At 34.9% G+C, this 14,283-nt stretch overlaps 1 protein-coding gene across 2 annotated transcripts in view; it reads right to left on the reverse strand.

Moving 5' to 3' along the window:
- The window catches only part of EXOC2 (exocyst complex component 2), a 128,008-nt gene that overhangs the window by 71,507 nt on the left and 42,218 nt on the right, over positions 1-14,283 (reverse strand). For both annotated transcript variants that reach the window (XM_082291326.1, XM_082291327.1), the window contains exons 7-11: positions 9,028-9,108; positions 4,995-5,140; positions 4,816-4,897; positions 4,210-4,312; positions 1,095-1,213 (exon numbers count right to left, since the gene is read on the reverse strand). In XM_082291326.1, coding sequence (XP_082147452.1) covers positions 1,095-1,213; positions 4,210-4,312; positions 4,816-4,897; positions 4,995-5,140; positions 9,028-9,108 — 531 coding nt within the window. The remainder of the gene's footprint in view (positions 1-1,094; positions 1,214-4,209; positions 4,313-4,815; positions 4,898-4,994; positions 5,141-9,027; positions 9,109-14,283) is intronic.

A 14,283-nucleotide genomic window follows, 5' to 3' on the forward strand; every position in this document is an offset into this window, starting at 1 on the left:
TAGCGGAACAAAGATGGTCTGCACACACTTTTAAGCTACAACTTACTGACATCGCTGTCACAATTGATGTACCCAGTGAACTCCACACCTCATGTCACAACCTCTGCAACAGAGAGTTAAAGCCTCCTGCAGAAAATTTACAGCACATTTCTGCAGCAGCTCCAACTCAGAAAAACCTTTGTGGTTTCTCAGAATACACCACTGTATTTGGCTGGGGATATGCATGCACTAACACTAAACATGGGAGTTACCTATAAGCCAAGGGATGCCAGATTCCAATATGCCTATTCATTTCAGAACTGGCAGCAAACTCTATAAGACTTCTTGAGAAACAAGGCACTGCTTCTGTTTCCTAATTTGAAAATCCAGTTTTCAGATTTTACTACTAGAAATGTCAGGCCAGCTGCCTTCCACCTACTGGAAGGCTTTTTATATGTGGGCTAATGTGATAGATCATGTTAATTTGTAGCTAAGTTGCTGCCACACCTGCAATACTTGAGGAGCAATGTTGGCAAAGAAAGAATACAACTATGTATTCATATTGGTCTTAATAATAACTTTGCCTCAATATCCCCTTTGTGCAGATTCAGTGTAACCTGAATTTTGAAACTGCACACAAGGAACAAGAGGACTCCATAATATCACTCACTACATATCAAGGAATTAAGCATTATCCCACTGTGCCCCAATGTCCTGTGTATCCATATACTAATAGAATATCTTGAGACAAAGAAATCTAACTGGCAGATTCAGATAACAGTCCAAACTTGATATGACCTCAAAGAAATGTTTCAAGAGGACAGTAAACCATGGATAAATGACTGAAACTTAATGCTTTTCCCATGTAAAGAGCTTAAAAGTTATAAGTTAAACAAAAAGAAAACTCCAACTGCTGTTTCATTTTTATAATAAAGAAAAAATATAAGTCAGTATTCAACTTTGTAAAAAGCTATCTAAATTGATGGGGAATAACTAAAATATCCTCTGTAGACTAGAACTTGTCAAATAAAAGGCAATGCCAAATTCCTAAATGTCAAATATACATATATATATATAAATAGATATATAAAGGTAGAATAAAAATGTATCCTTGCCTTTTTGTTCTTTTACGTAGCTCTCCTTACAGTTGTGCATGAGCTGCAGAATCCACTGATGTTGAGCACCAATGCACTGCCAAGCTGGGTCCCCAGGCGCATGAAGATCAGAAAGATATCTGTAAAATCCAGTCCAAAAATCACAGCTCTGACTTGACACACTGAAGGCCTCATTAAAACAGACCAAGGATGTAGTAAGAAATACTTTTTCTTTTTTCCACATAATTTTAAAAATTCAAGAATAGGTATTAAGATACACTCCCATCCACTGCAAACAGAAGTTTTGCATTCTCCCTTTTTCAATTAGTGAGGCAAAATTCCACCAAAAAATTTTTACAGAAATAAAAACCCACCTGTATCTTTAATATCATATTAATGTATTTCCAGTTGTGCCTCTAGTAAAGTATGCAGGAAACCAAACTCTTTATCTGCATGGTTGCAGTTTAGTGCTTCAGATTTGAGTGGAACCAGTGGCATCTCAAGCACATAAAAGATGGTATTTTTCTTCCTACTGTATATGTCCTGATTGTATCATCATGTAATCTTAACAAGCAATTAGAGAAAGAATTAATTTCTGGTAGCTCATTAATTTTAGCACATGAACGCACAAACATATGTAAACCAAGCTCCTGGGTTGGCTTTTTGTTTGTTTGTTTTGGTCTGGTGGTTTTTTGTGCACACAGTGTCTGAAAAAAAAGATCAGGGAGAGAACAAAAAGTATTGGGGCATCAAATCTGCAGAAGCAAAACACTGTCTTTAGGGAGAGAGGAGTATTAGAAGCCAGCTGCTGTGATTTTGAAGAGAACACAAAAGAAACGTAGTCTCATGTACGGCACTCAAGACTGTCTGACAAAGTACTTTCAAAAGGGTATTTTCAAGAAGTGGTAGCTGCTCTACTGTTTAAGGCACTCTGTTATATTCTGCATTAATGAGACTTGGGATGGACTAAAAAATTCAAGATGCTTAAGGTGAACTATACTGATACGTTATCTCAAGCAGCGCAGGGAATGTTTAACTCCCTCACAAAAGCTGTTTTACTACAATAATACCTAATGTTAATTAGGACTGTGTTGAATTCTGTCTTCTTTGACAAACGTCTGCAGCACTTGAACAAAAAATAAACTGTCAAAGTAGGATTGGTTGGATGGACAAGAAAATTACACAACCAGCCATTTTGACAGGGTGACATTTATAAATTATGAGCTCAAGTCCTTCTCAGTGTTATGGGGGGCTTTAGTCTTTTCTTAGACACAAAACTAAAAAAAAAATTACCACTGGTCATGAAATACATACATCTACTTGGCTGCTAAGTGCTACGGTAAACTACTTCTGAACAGTATAAAATAATTAACAGTGTAAATATCCTAATAAAATGAGAGGAAAATATGAATTGAAGCCTAATCATAAACATTAAATATCTGAAGGAGAAAATGACAGTATTTTAGGTTTTGGTCAGCCTTCAACTTCAGAGACATACAAAACAAATGTATCAAGGAAGAAAAAACCCTCATAAAAATCGCAGGGTTTATGCAAACTATTTTACAATTCGTATTTTGTTAATTTCATTTTTGCTGAAGTCCTCTGAAGAAAATTTACTTCATACCTTGCCTTCAGAAAATTTACACTAATATAACCATGTATATTTAGAGTATTGAAACTAATGTAACAATTTTGTAGGCTGGGATTCTGTTGATTCATTAGAATTAAATTATTCCACATTCATCCACTCCCCGCTCTTCTTCATTATACTTTCTACATGTGGAATACATTTGGTTACATTAACACAGTCTGCTTTATCATAGGCTGGGCTATTTTTAAAGATTCAATAGTTCAAGGTAAGGGGCTAGAATAAAAACCCACCTTAAAAGCAACCAACCAAAACAGCCAACCCCAAAAACCCAACCAAGAAACAATAAAACACAGTCCAAACCAAAATAAAACCACAAAACCCCCCCAAACAAAACTCGACCAGAATCAAGCACATGTACAACTATGAGTCTTTCAAAGAATCCTTGGAAAAGGTCATATAACCTGGCTTAGGCTAAGCAGCTGCTTAGTGCTGCAGAGAAAAGGACTAGCCAGTGCTGCCTTCACAGACACAAAACGCTTAACTATTAATCTTAAAAAACAATTCCAATTAATAGGCAATATTTATGTACCATCCAGAAGAATGAGAAGCACTCTACATAAATGCACACAAGTCACTGTACTCATAAACTCTCATGATGCAAAGGGACCTAAGACCCCAATACTGCACTTGGGCCCACGTGGCTGGGCCTGGTGCACACACAAAACACTCAAGACCTTGTGCAGGTGTCTGAATTTTACAAATGCTTCCCGCACAGCACATTTGGTCTGCTTCTTTTAAGATAACTGATAAAAACACTGAGATTGTCAAGACACACTAGGAGCCCTAGTAGCAGCCAAACCTCAAAAGCTTTCTAAACAAAGCCATCAAATGTTCCAGAGCACTCTAAAGTTTGGCACCAAGGTCTCAAAGGTTAAAGTCTACATCAACTGGTCTCAGTAGCCCTACAGCAGACACTAGCTTTGTGAAAAACAGCAAATCTATAAATGTTAATGAAAACTGGGGAACTGGTTCATATTCATGAAATACAAAGGAACTACATTGTTTAGCCGGAGCAGTAAAAGAGCCAATTCCACTTTCAAACAACAGAACAGTCTGGATTAAAACCTCCCTGTTATCTGACTCAGGATGATTCCATTTCAACATCAAGTCAAGCTGAAGTGTAAGAAAAGTTAATAAGGAATCTATTTTGAGGTATGCAAACTAGGAGTGATCATTTCAAACACAGCTTGCAATATGTTGGTTTAGAGAAAGCAACAGAATCTCAACATGCCTTAAAGATTTAAAAAAATTAAATTCAAATCTTAATTATGGTTCATGAAATTGTTCTCATTCAAGAACTGTTTTTCAGTCATTCAATAAACAATCCAGTTTGCCATTATTTATATAATCATAAAGTCTCAAAATACTCACAGCTTTAAAATCACTACTTAGACCACATTAAAACTAGTTACTACCCCATTTAGGAAACATTTAAATACACATCTAACACCATATGTCTTATGAAGGCACTAGTCAAATGATTACCTTATATAACGTTTCTGATCATGCAATGTTGACGGAGTTTCAAGCAACTTATCCAACAAAAGTTCTCGTAAAGCTTCAATTCTGGTTTCAACTTCAGCATAATCTAGGAATAGGGAGCAGAAATAAATCCAACGTGTCCTTCAGCAGTGTTATGAACTGAAAATTACGTTATTTTTCTAGGGTATCAGACACTTCTGGAGTTAATGTGGAAATCAATATAAAGCATTTTATAACAAGCCACATCTGAAAATATTATACATGACAGCTTTACAAAACCAGAGAATTAGACTTTAAAGTCTTTCCAACAATATATGAGAAAGATACTCAAAGTCACATTTTAATTACAGTAATCTTTTTTTATGTCCAGTAATACCAAGCCTGAATAAATAAATAAAATTGGCCGTGATTTCACATTTTGTAGTAAATACCTCACTCAGAAAACTTGCCAGAAATATTGCCTAGAGTAACTGGCTCCTATAAATCCATAATTTGTATGGATGAAAATCTGTATCAAACCCACATAAAACTCTTTGGTCTCCTGTGTGCATTTTAGCCTTTAAGTCAAAAAAACCCCAAAACCACTAAATAACAGAACCCATATCTTACATTTTTTGAACACTTGAACCTCTGTCTTTCCAAAGAGGGACTTGGCTTTTTCGTAGTCATTAATAACCACATCGTAATCGCCCTTAAAAACAAAACAAAGCATTTTCATTTGTTAAGAGAAAGACTAATGTCAACAGGCTACTTTCGGCAAATAGAAAATTATTTTTAAAGGATTATACCTTCTGGATATTTCTTTCAATATTTAAGGGAAGATTGAAAAGAAATTTAAAGCGCTGAAGAACATTAAGCGCATTTCTCGTTGAATCGGCTTTGTCCTTGCGACCCAGCACTTCTTGAAACAAGGTATCTGCTGTGTTACTGGCTCCTATTTCAAAAAGGGTGACAGTAAGAAAAAGTAGAGTCAGTAATCAGTTGAAATCACAAACAGATTTTCTTTATTTTAATGAGTTATTCAAGGTTTTTTTGAGAGCAAATGAGTAATTATTGCTGATTTTCATACTTTTTTTTTCAACTGTGTTAACGTTTTACAACTGCTGAAATTCTATTTCAAAGTGAACCACTTAGCATTTTAATGTGGTAAGACCCCTGTGAGATTAAAAACAATCACTCTTTCCTATTTCAAATGCTTAGCTTTGCTGCAGATATCTTATAGTTTGCTTTGGCTCCAGATGTACATTTTACAACCAAATTATGCATCTCAGGATATAGGAAAAGTCATAGAAAGTTTTATTTTTTAAAAAAGTATAATTTCGTTTTGGTAATTAATGTCAGAGCTTCTAAGTTATCACTGGGTTTTGCAAACATTTTTTTTTATATTTTCAAGTCAAGTTTTAAAAATGATTAACAATATTTGAGCCACTTGAAAGTACCAAGGGTTAAGACAAAGACAGTATCATGACTAAAAAAGTCTAACTAGCCGGTCACTGTAACAGAATGAATACCAGTTGTCTTCATATCGCATTAAAAGTCTTACCAGCTTCATCACACACAGGATGAAGCCTTGGTCAACAATTTCATATATTTAAGTTTCTATACCATCTACGAATACTCTTCAATAAATACATTAAATATAGCCCTAAAACTTTTTCTATCCAAACTAAAAAGCATTCTACTCTCTAATAAAGATTTCTTCCTAACACAGAACAATGAAATTTCACTTATTGTAGAGAAGACTTACACTGCATGTGAATATTTGCATTTTTCAGCTTATGACTTACTTTTAATTAACCAGGAAAAAAAAAAAAAGTGGAACTGTTTTAGCCTTTTTGATCGTTGCGTGTAGAAGTTTCTACATTATCTGGTCTAGTGACTATACTTTAAGCAAAGATGAAAAAAATTACATCAGTCTCGCTGGGTGGCTTGCATGCCATTTTCTCTAGTCAACACTGTGGGTGGCCTGCTCATGTTAAAAGTAGTCTTTGTAAAATAATTGTTATATCTAAATAATGTTTAAACTTTGTTGAAATTTTGAAGCCTTGATGTAAAAAAAGTTTTGTCAGGACATCTATTTCCACCACATACTATTCAGCATAGAAGACTTTAATGCACTAAGGAGAAATGCACAATGAAAAGAGTTAGCTGGACATTTAAATACAGATCACTGTTAAAGTATGATTTTTCTCAAGGTTGTAAGAAATGATTGTTTTGTAAATAGTAAGTAACATTTTGTTTGTTTGAATTCATATGTCTCTTGTCCATTCTTTTAACAGCCCAGAAGCAATGTGCTGTACCTGGGAATTAAAGTAATATTCACGAAGTTGTTATTTTTTATTCAATGCAAACCTTTGTTAAAAGGTAATTGACAACTGCAGGAAGAGCACAGTGACTTCTACCTTCATCTCTTTATGAACTAGTTTGCTGTACAAATCTTCAATTCAGGTAAATGATTCTATTTTTTTTTCCCCTAAGGGTACTTTTCTGTTTTATAAGAAATTGAAATATATCAAATTACTTATTAATGTCTTAATGAAATTCAATACTTCATGCAAAACAGGTCTGTCTTTTTAGAATTAAAATATTGTAATATTTCTTCCCTCCTCATCTCTCCAAGTCCTTTCTACAATAACCTTTAATAATAATCTTTATCTCTTGACTACTGATGAACCATCCATGGAAAAAGTTTCAGTTCTTATATGGACAAACTATGTTTTCAAAATGGATGATTCATCTACAGTGCGTGAATTTTTTTACTTCAAAATAAATGTCTAGTTATCCAACAGCTGTCTGTCATAGAGCCTGACAAAAAAACTACATAAAGGAATTTGATTGATCTCCTTTAATGTACAATTCTTCATTAAATTCATTATAAGACAGTGTATATTTTTAATAATATAAATTTAACAGCTAGTTTAGCAATTCAATTTAGGAAAAACTCCAAACATCTATAATTCCAGCTAAAACACCAAACTGTTCTTCTACTATCCCATGCCATTTCAATTCAATAATTTGGAACCCTCTTAACATACATTCAGATGCTGTGGAAAACATCCTCATTGTTAAGGGTTTGTAACCAAGCTCACGCAACAGCAGTTGTCTCTCAAAACATGCACCTACAGTCCATAAAACTCAAAATTCAACTAAAGAATTGAAGTCATTTTTGAAAGCAGTCCTTGTTACTCATGGATTATGGAAGCTTTTCAATGGTCAGACAAGAAACAAAGCTTTGATCCTAAACTATTTTGCATAATATTATTTACTCTTTTTACATCCTTGTATTCCTACTTCCCTGCCTCCCACCCATCGTGACTTGCAAAGTATTGTGAGGAAAAGCAGCCAATTCTTTTCATAGCAGAGCCAAACTTAAAACCACTCTGAAGTATCTGGCACTAGCTCCTCTACAGATACAGTTTGAAAAAGACAGTTTGCATTGTCTACATACGGAGTTCAGCCACCATTTATGAAATGGAACAGTAATTACATATTATAGGTAAATTTCTCTTATATTAGTGTATATAGGAAAATACCACAAACCTAAATTTTTGCTTTTTCATTTAAAATCTGTCACACGATTTAGTACAAGGGAAAGTGCTCTCCAAGGAATCTGTGCTTGGTGCATGACATGGCATAAATATAGAGTACTAAGGATTGCACTGGAAAATTTCAGCAAATGCTTCTTTTTCTCCTACCCTAGATGTACCAAATATTGTGCACACGTAGAAAGACGCTATAGTCTTTATATAGAGGTGTGAGGTTTTATGTGGTGTTTTTTGGTGATTTTTAAATTTTTTGGCAGTTTGTTTTTTTTCATTTCAGGCATCAAGATGAGGGAATTACAATGCTCAAACTACAACTTTATTGCGAGCATTAAAGAATCCCTAATGAAAAGAGCTAGAGCTGTTCACAAAACCCCCTGCTTTCTTTGTGCTCCCCACACAAACACACATACAGTCACTGCTTTCTTCATACAAGACAAGAAAAACAGTGAACTTCCATGTCACTTTCTTGATTTCATAAAACACACTCAGACTTTCCAACACTGAGTCAGCTATCTGCATGTCATTCCTGCTTATTGATACAGCACTAAGGGAAACATCCCTTCCTCTGTGAAAAAAATCACAATGAAACAAAGTAAAATTATCTTGGCAGAACTCCCAGAATTAAAAAAAAGAAAAAAAAAAGAAAAAAAAAAGAGTAACTTTTTTGATCTTATGAAACACATACCGAACTGCAGCACATTCAAGCCATCTCTCTCAATTGCAACCTTACAGCTAATACAGAGAAAGAGAAAACAAAGTACTGACAGCTTTTCAAGGTTTCTACAAAGAATGCTCATGCCAAATAGTCTAAATGCCAGCACATTAAGTGAAAAAGATCCTGTCAATAGACCTTGTTATTGCAAACAGCTTATAATTGGGGTTTTTTCTGCTTTTACTTGAACATCTTACAGTAATCTTACTGGCAATTAGCTCAGCTCATCCTTCTACAGTTCTGTCTATCCATGTAGTTCTTCTGTTTTCCTTGTCCACTCAACATTGAGATGCCACCAAAATTAATCTAAAGTAAATACTTTAGAACATCTTTATTTTGATATTTATTTGCTTTGTTATCACTAACACTGCCAAAGGTCATGGTAAACACTGCCACTTATTTCAAAAGATGCATTATCACACCCTGGAACCACTATCACCAAACAGGGAAGGGCACAAGAGACTGTACTGTTTTCTACTTTCTACAATATTCCTAGGAAAATACTAAAGCCTGTTAGAAAGTCTAAAGTCCATAAATAGTTGCTGCTGGAAGGACAAAACTTACTGTTCAGTACATTCTCCAGTTTTTGCGTCATGGATCCTTCTACTTTTTCCGTTCCATCCGCTTCCAGTTTTTGATGGATTGCTGGAATAAAGTGTCTAGTTAAAATGCAGAACATTTTAATAGGTGGGAACACATTACATCAAAGTGACACTTTTAAACATTTTTAAAATTAAAAATAAAGTGTTATTTTTCTTTTTAGACACAAAAAAATACAAACATGCTTCATGGCAGCAGAGTCTAGTGGAGGACAGGGCTTAGAGCCAGACATTGCAGAATTTTAACCATTACTTTGACATAGACTTCCTTTATCTTCTTGAATGAGACAGTAATGCTTAAGGAAAAAAACCCACAAATACGTGGACAGAATAATCTATTGGCTATTATAATCTAAGTTAGCCACTTTGTACAGGTATTAATTAAAATTTGTATTTTGAAAAGTACCATTTAAACACAATACTTCTGCTTTGTAAGTCACGATGTCACCAAAAAGAAATTACCAATAATTAAAGGGTAGAGAGTCACTGGGAATTAGGATGATCCCAAAATCAAGTGCTAGAACACTCCCCAATTACTTCTTTTCATCTATAAAAAGGCACTCCTAAAATACAGTTTAAGAGTTTCTTGGAGCATTAACCATCATCATGATGTTTCTCTGTAATTTTGCTCAAAACAACAGGAAAACAGAGGGGAGGTTGCTTTTTTTTTTTTTTTTTTAAGATGCTATTTTTCTCCTGTCCTAAAATGCCAAAATCCTGAATTCTTATTTCTGTATGGTATTACTAATGGATGTGGAAATGCCTAGTATGAGCACTAATTTGTTCTTTTACTATAATTTACTCTGATTTCTTTTTCAGGGAGGGGGAGATTTAACAGCAGTTTAACGTGAGATAGTGATGACACTATCTCACTCTGAAAATATGAAAAGTGGATGTAGTGTAGATAGTCCTCTTTTCTACATCCCCTCTCTCATGCAGCCCTCCTTCCCTCTTGTACTGTTCAGCACAACCAGCACAAACCAGTATTTCTCTTTTTTTTTTTTTTTAAGCATTATTCCTGCATATTTGCAGCACATATAAAGTATGATTTTCCTTTCAAATTTTTAATTTGTTAACATGTGTAAAATCTACTCTATGAAATAGCCATCAGCTATTTCAGCTTTATATATATTTCAGCTTTAGATAAATTTGAGGCTTAAAAAAAGTCCTACTGCTTTCTGCTGGTTCTCAGTAGAATGGAGAGAAGCTAAGCTACCCTTGAAAACAGTGATACCTGGTGCTTTGAAAAAAGCAAATAATGATATATTTTAGTTCAAAACACAGATACAGTTCTGAAACCAGCCTCTCAATTGCCACAGCTTATCTTGCTCTGGTTTGTATGGCAGAGCAACCTAAGCTCCTCAACTGGATTCTTTTAAAGTGAAACAACATTAGAAGAAGCACTCCAAGACTACACCTGATGTGCTGAAAGAGGTATCTGGAATTCAATCCACCGGGTGAGACTTAAACTAGGTCTGAAATATTGCCATAAACTGCACAGACCGTGCACACAGAGATGCCATTGCCAACTGGTTTCCTGTACAGTGCCTACTTGCCCATGCCACGGAGATGCAAGCTAAGAAGTGAACAAGGACAGGAACTACCTTTAGGAAAGGCAGCCCTGTGGCCTCAGTCTTACTGCAAGGAGTGAGTGAGGGTGACTATTCTGAAACAGGATGGCCCTTTATAGTCTCTAGCCTCTTTCAAAGGAGGAATTTTCATGGGGGGGGGGGGGGAGGAGATAAAGTTGACAGGTGAGTAATGCCAGTGTGTAATTAAAAAAAAAAAAAAAAAAAAAAAAAAGAAAGAAAATTACATTATTCTCAGACATCTAAATTTGACCCTTCAATCCCTTGATCCCACATAAAGAATTACAGGAAGCTTTGCTTTCTTGAAAATACAAGAGCAACTCTATTTTTGTTCTTGAAGTCATCAGAGGGGGAAAAAAATCTAACTAGGACACCGTATTTCTTAAGACAATCAACCTCTAAATGAAATGAACTAAAACTAACAGATTCTTGCATATTTTAAGGACAGAGGTCTATCTTAAAGATGGTGTGTTAACTGTCACACATATTTTGTGTACAATGTGGACAGCACTTAACAACAAGAATACTTCTAAAATTTTATAGCAAAAACATTAGTGGCTCTAATAACATTATTCCATTTGTATATGTCAGTTTCAAACAGAGGCAGCCAATTTCTGTAGTGCAATTAATGTTACATACTGAAAAGCAAGTTCAGCACAACAGCAACCACAACATAGACATTTTAAAGCCAAATGTTGCAAGTACTATTGGAAACACATCAAATTGTAATGATTTTAATTTACATATTTTGAAATCACTCTATGAAACATACTTTTGGAAAGATACTTCAAAAATAGATATAGACAAAAATCTGAGTTACCTACTACCTCAGAGATTTTTAAAATTCAGCATTTTGGAACCATTAATTACTGACCATTAATTGCTGACCAATTCAATATCACATAGCTTCTGAAGGGGGCACACCTACGCATTTCCAAAAGTGACCTGTAATATCTAAATGTCTATCAACGCATATATATTAGCAACAGAAGGTAAACACACGATGAGGAATTCCTTTTTGTACATAAGTTTTGAAAGAGCATTATTTACCATGTTACAACTTTCAAAAAGTCTTGAAATGTAGCTTCTTATTATGAAGGCAGCTTATTTAGAAATTTTATTATGATCTTTAACTAGTTGCTGAAAGCTAAAATACATCTTCTCTAAAGCACTTCTCTTTGTCATCTTGTTCAGAAAAGAACATACAATAGCAATATACTCTTCCCTCCTCTTCCTTTAAGAAGGCAGAAAACAATTTTTTTTCATTTGTGCATAGTGATCTGGAATAAAGCATTCAAGAATCTTAGTTTGAAAGTTTTGAGGTTGGAAACCCAGAAGAATGGTCCCACTAAATCAATTCATAACGCATATTCAGACAGAGAAAAATATGTCAGTGGGGCAAAAAACCAAAAAACCCCCAAGGTGTTAAGTTTCAGAAAGGTGGAAAGCACTGCAGAGTATAGATAAAGGCATATTAAGCATATGTAACTAGGAGTGTAAACCAAAAGGCATTTTTGAACCATTGTCTGAAATAAGGTATTTTAGGACATTCTGTAAAGTCTGAACCTACTTAAATTACACTCTGTTTGGACGATAAATTTGTTACATTTCCTTCTTCATGTTTAAGCTACTTTGTGTACTGAAGCTATTTTTACACATTATATTCAGATTTAGCAAGAGGTACATTCATTGTGTTCCAAGGCTGAGTTACAAAAGAATAAAAACGTCTTAAGCTTTCATAGAGAAAAATTTTATGAAAAATGCTTTCTAATAAAGTCTGAGCTTACTTTGTTTGCATCAAATGATTTTGAAAAAGCTAAGTGCATGTCCCTTCCATGGGGACTAGACAAAAAGTCCTGGAATTAGAAGTTTAGACAAGCAGTCTAAGCAGTCAAGAAAAGTGTCTGTAGACCTCATCTGTTTGGAAGGAATCTAGAGATACTCAAGTTATTTTTTTCTACTAAAGTGCTAAACCCATCTAAGAGTGGAATGACACTGTTTGGGACAACCCCTGTTCTCCTGCACCCACGTGCTTCCTTCTGCTGGATCTGGCAATCACACAGCTGCAGGGCAGCTGCAATGAGGCAATTTGGTGGAAAATTAACTCACTAAGGAAGAAATGTTTCTTAACTGATCAGTGAGCTTGTCTAAACCTTGCCCCAGTTGCAGCACTGCAGTATAAGGAAAGAGAAAGGAGCATATGGCCAAAGGAAAGTGGAAAGCCATCCTACTCTTCCCACACTACCCAGTATTTAAGATTACCTTCAACTTCTTACTCTCAACTCTTCACTGGCTACAATAAGAAGAGTAAGGAGAAAATTTAGGGTCTTTGAATGCTTGGAGTAAAGGATGGATGGGATTTTTCTCAAACTGCCACTCACCCTGGATTTACCTGACACAAACTATACAAGTTGGAAAAGCAGCTGGAAACCTAGCAGAATCTGTTGCTCATTTTTTGGAGCTTTACTGTAAGAAGCATAAAATAAATAAAAATGAGGAGAGGCTAGGTCTAGATGCTTCAACTAAGGCCAGATAATTAACTGTATTTTGTATCATCTTTGCCGGTAAGTGTTCACATTTCCCAGCTAAGTCAAAATATTTAAAGGCTTGCAAACTTCACAGCTGCAGGCAGATACTGATTAGTAATAGCAAAGAAACTAAGTTCAAAACTCACAACCACTAGGCTGTGACTAAATACACCAGAACACATGCAAAGTTCAATATGGGAAATAAGCCATAATACAGGCCTTGTAGTAAAATAAATGGCAATTAATTCATTGCTACTTGTGTTGAAAACAATTTTATTTAATCTAAGAAAGGATATGGAATTTTTTGGTAGATTTATGGAAACCATAAATCTAGTAAATTAAACCACACTTGCCAGGATCATGCAGCTTTTGCTTGACTTGCAAATTTCATACTTGATTTCCTCATTAGATGTTTTTAAAATGTGTTTTGAGATGGGTACCAAGAGTGGCATTCTCAAAAGCTCCTCAGCCTAACTCAGCTCAAAATGACACAGATGAACATTTTCTACCATTTTCTGACTAAAAGATGTCTAGAAATGCATTGGCATATCTCAAAATCTCATTCATTTTCAAAGAAATGTAGTTAAAGACAAAAAGTACCTGAAATAAATCGCATCCTTTTAGTCAGATGCAGAAAACAGGAGTGGAAAAAATACAAAAAGGGCAGGGCTGACTCAGCAAAGTATTTCTGAAGATCTCATGTGGTAACTGTAAGAACCTGGCACCAAAGAATAGCAATGGAGGAATGAAGAACAATGCATGAATAAAAATGCCTTTGGTTTCCTTTATTGGAAGAGGAAAGCTGTCGTGAACAGAGCTCTTAAGACATTACCCCATGAAAAACTAAAAAAAAAAAAAAAAAAAAAAGCTGTTTGTTTCCTATGGCCACTAGTTAATAGCACTAAGTCTAGTTTGGTTTGGTCATTCCTGCAGTGTCCCTTGAGAATTCTAGATATTTTTGTACTGGCATAGCAAACTTGGCTTTGTTTTGGTTAACATTAATCCTAGCAAAAATGACAAAATACTGAACTAAATGCAGTATTGTCTTAAGTTGCCTTTTTGAGATTTGCTTCTCTAGGATTTACTTCTTCAAGCTTGTTTACC

This window comes from Coloeus monedula (genome assembly GCF_965178545.1).
Source record: "Coloeus monedula genome assembly, chromosome: 1".
NCBI classification, from domain to species: domain Eukaryota; kingdom Metazoa; phylum Chordata; class Aves; order Passeriformes; family Corvidae; genus Coloeus; species Coloeus monedula.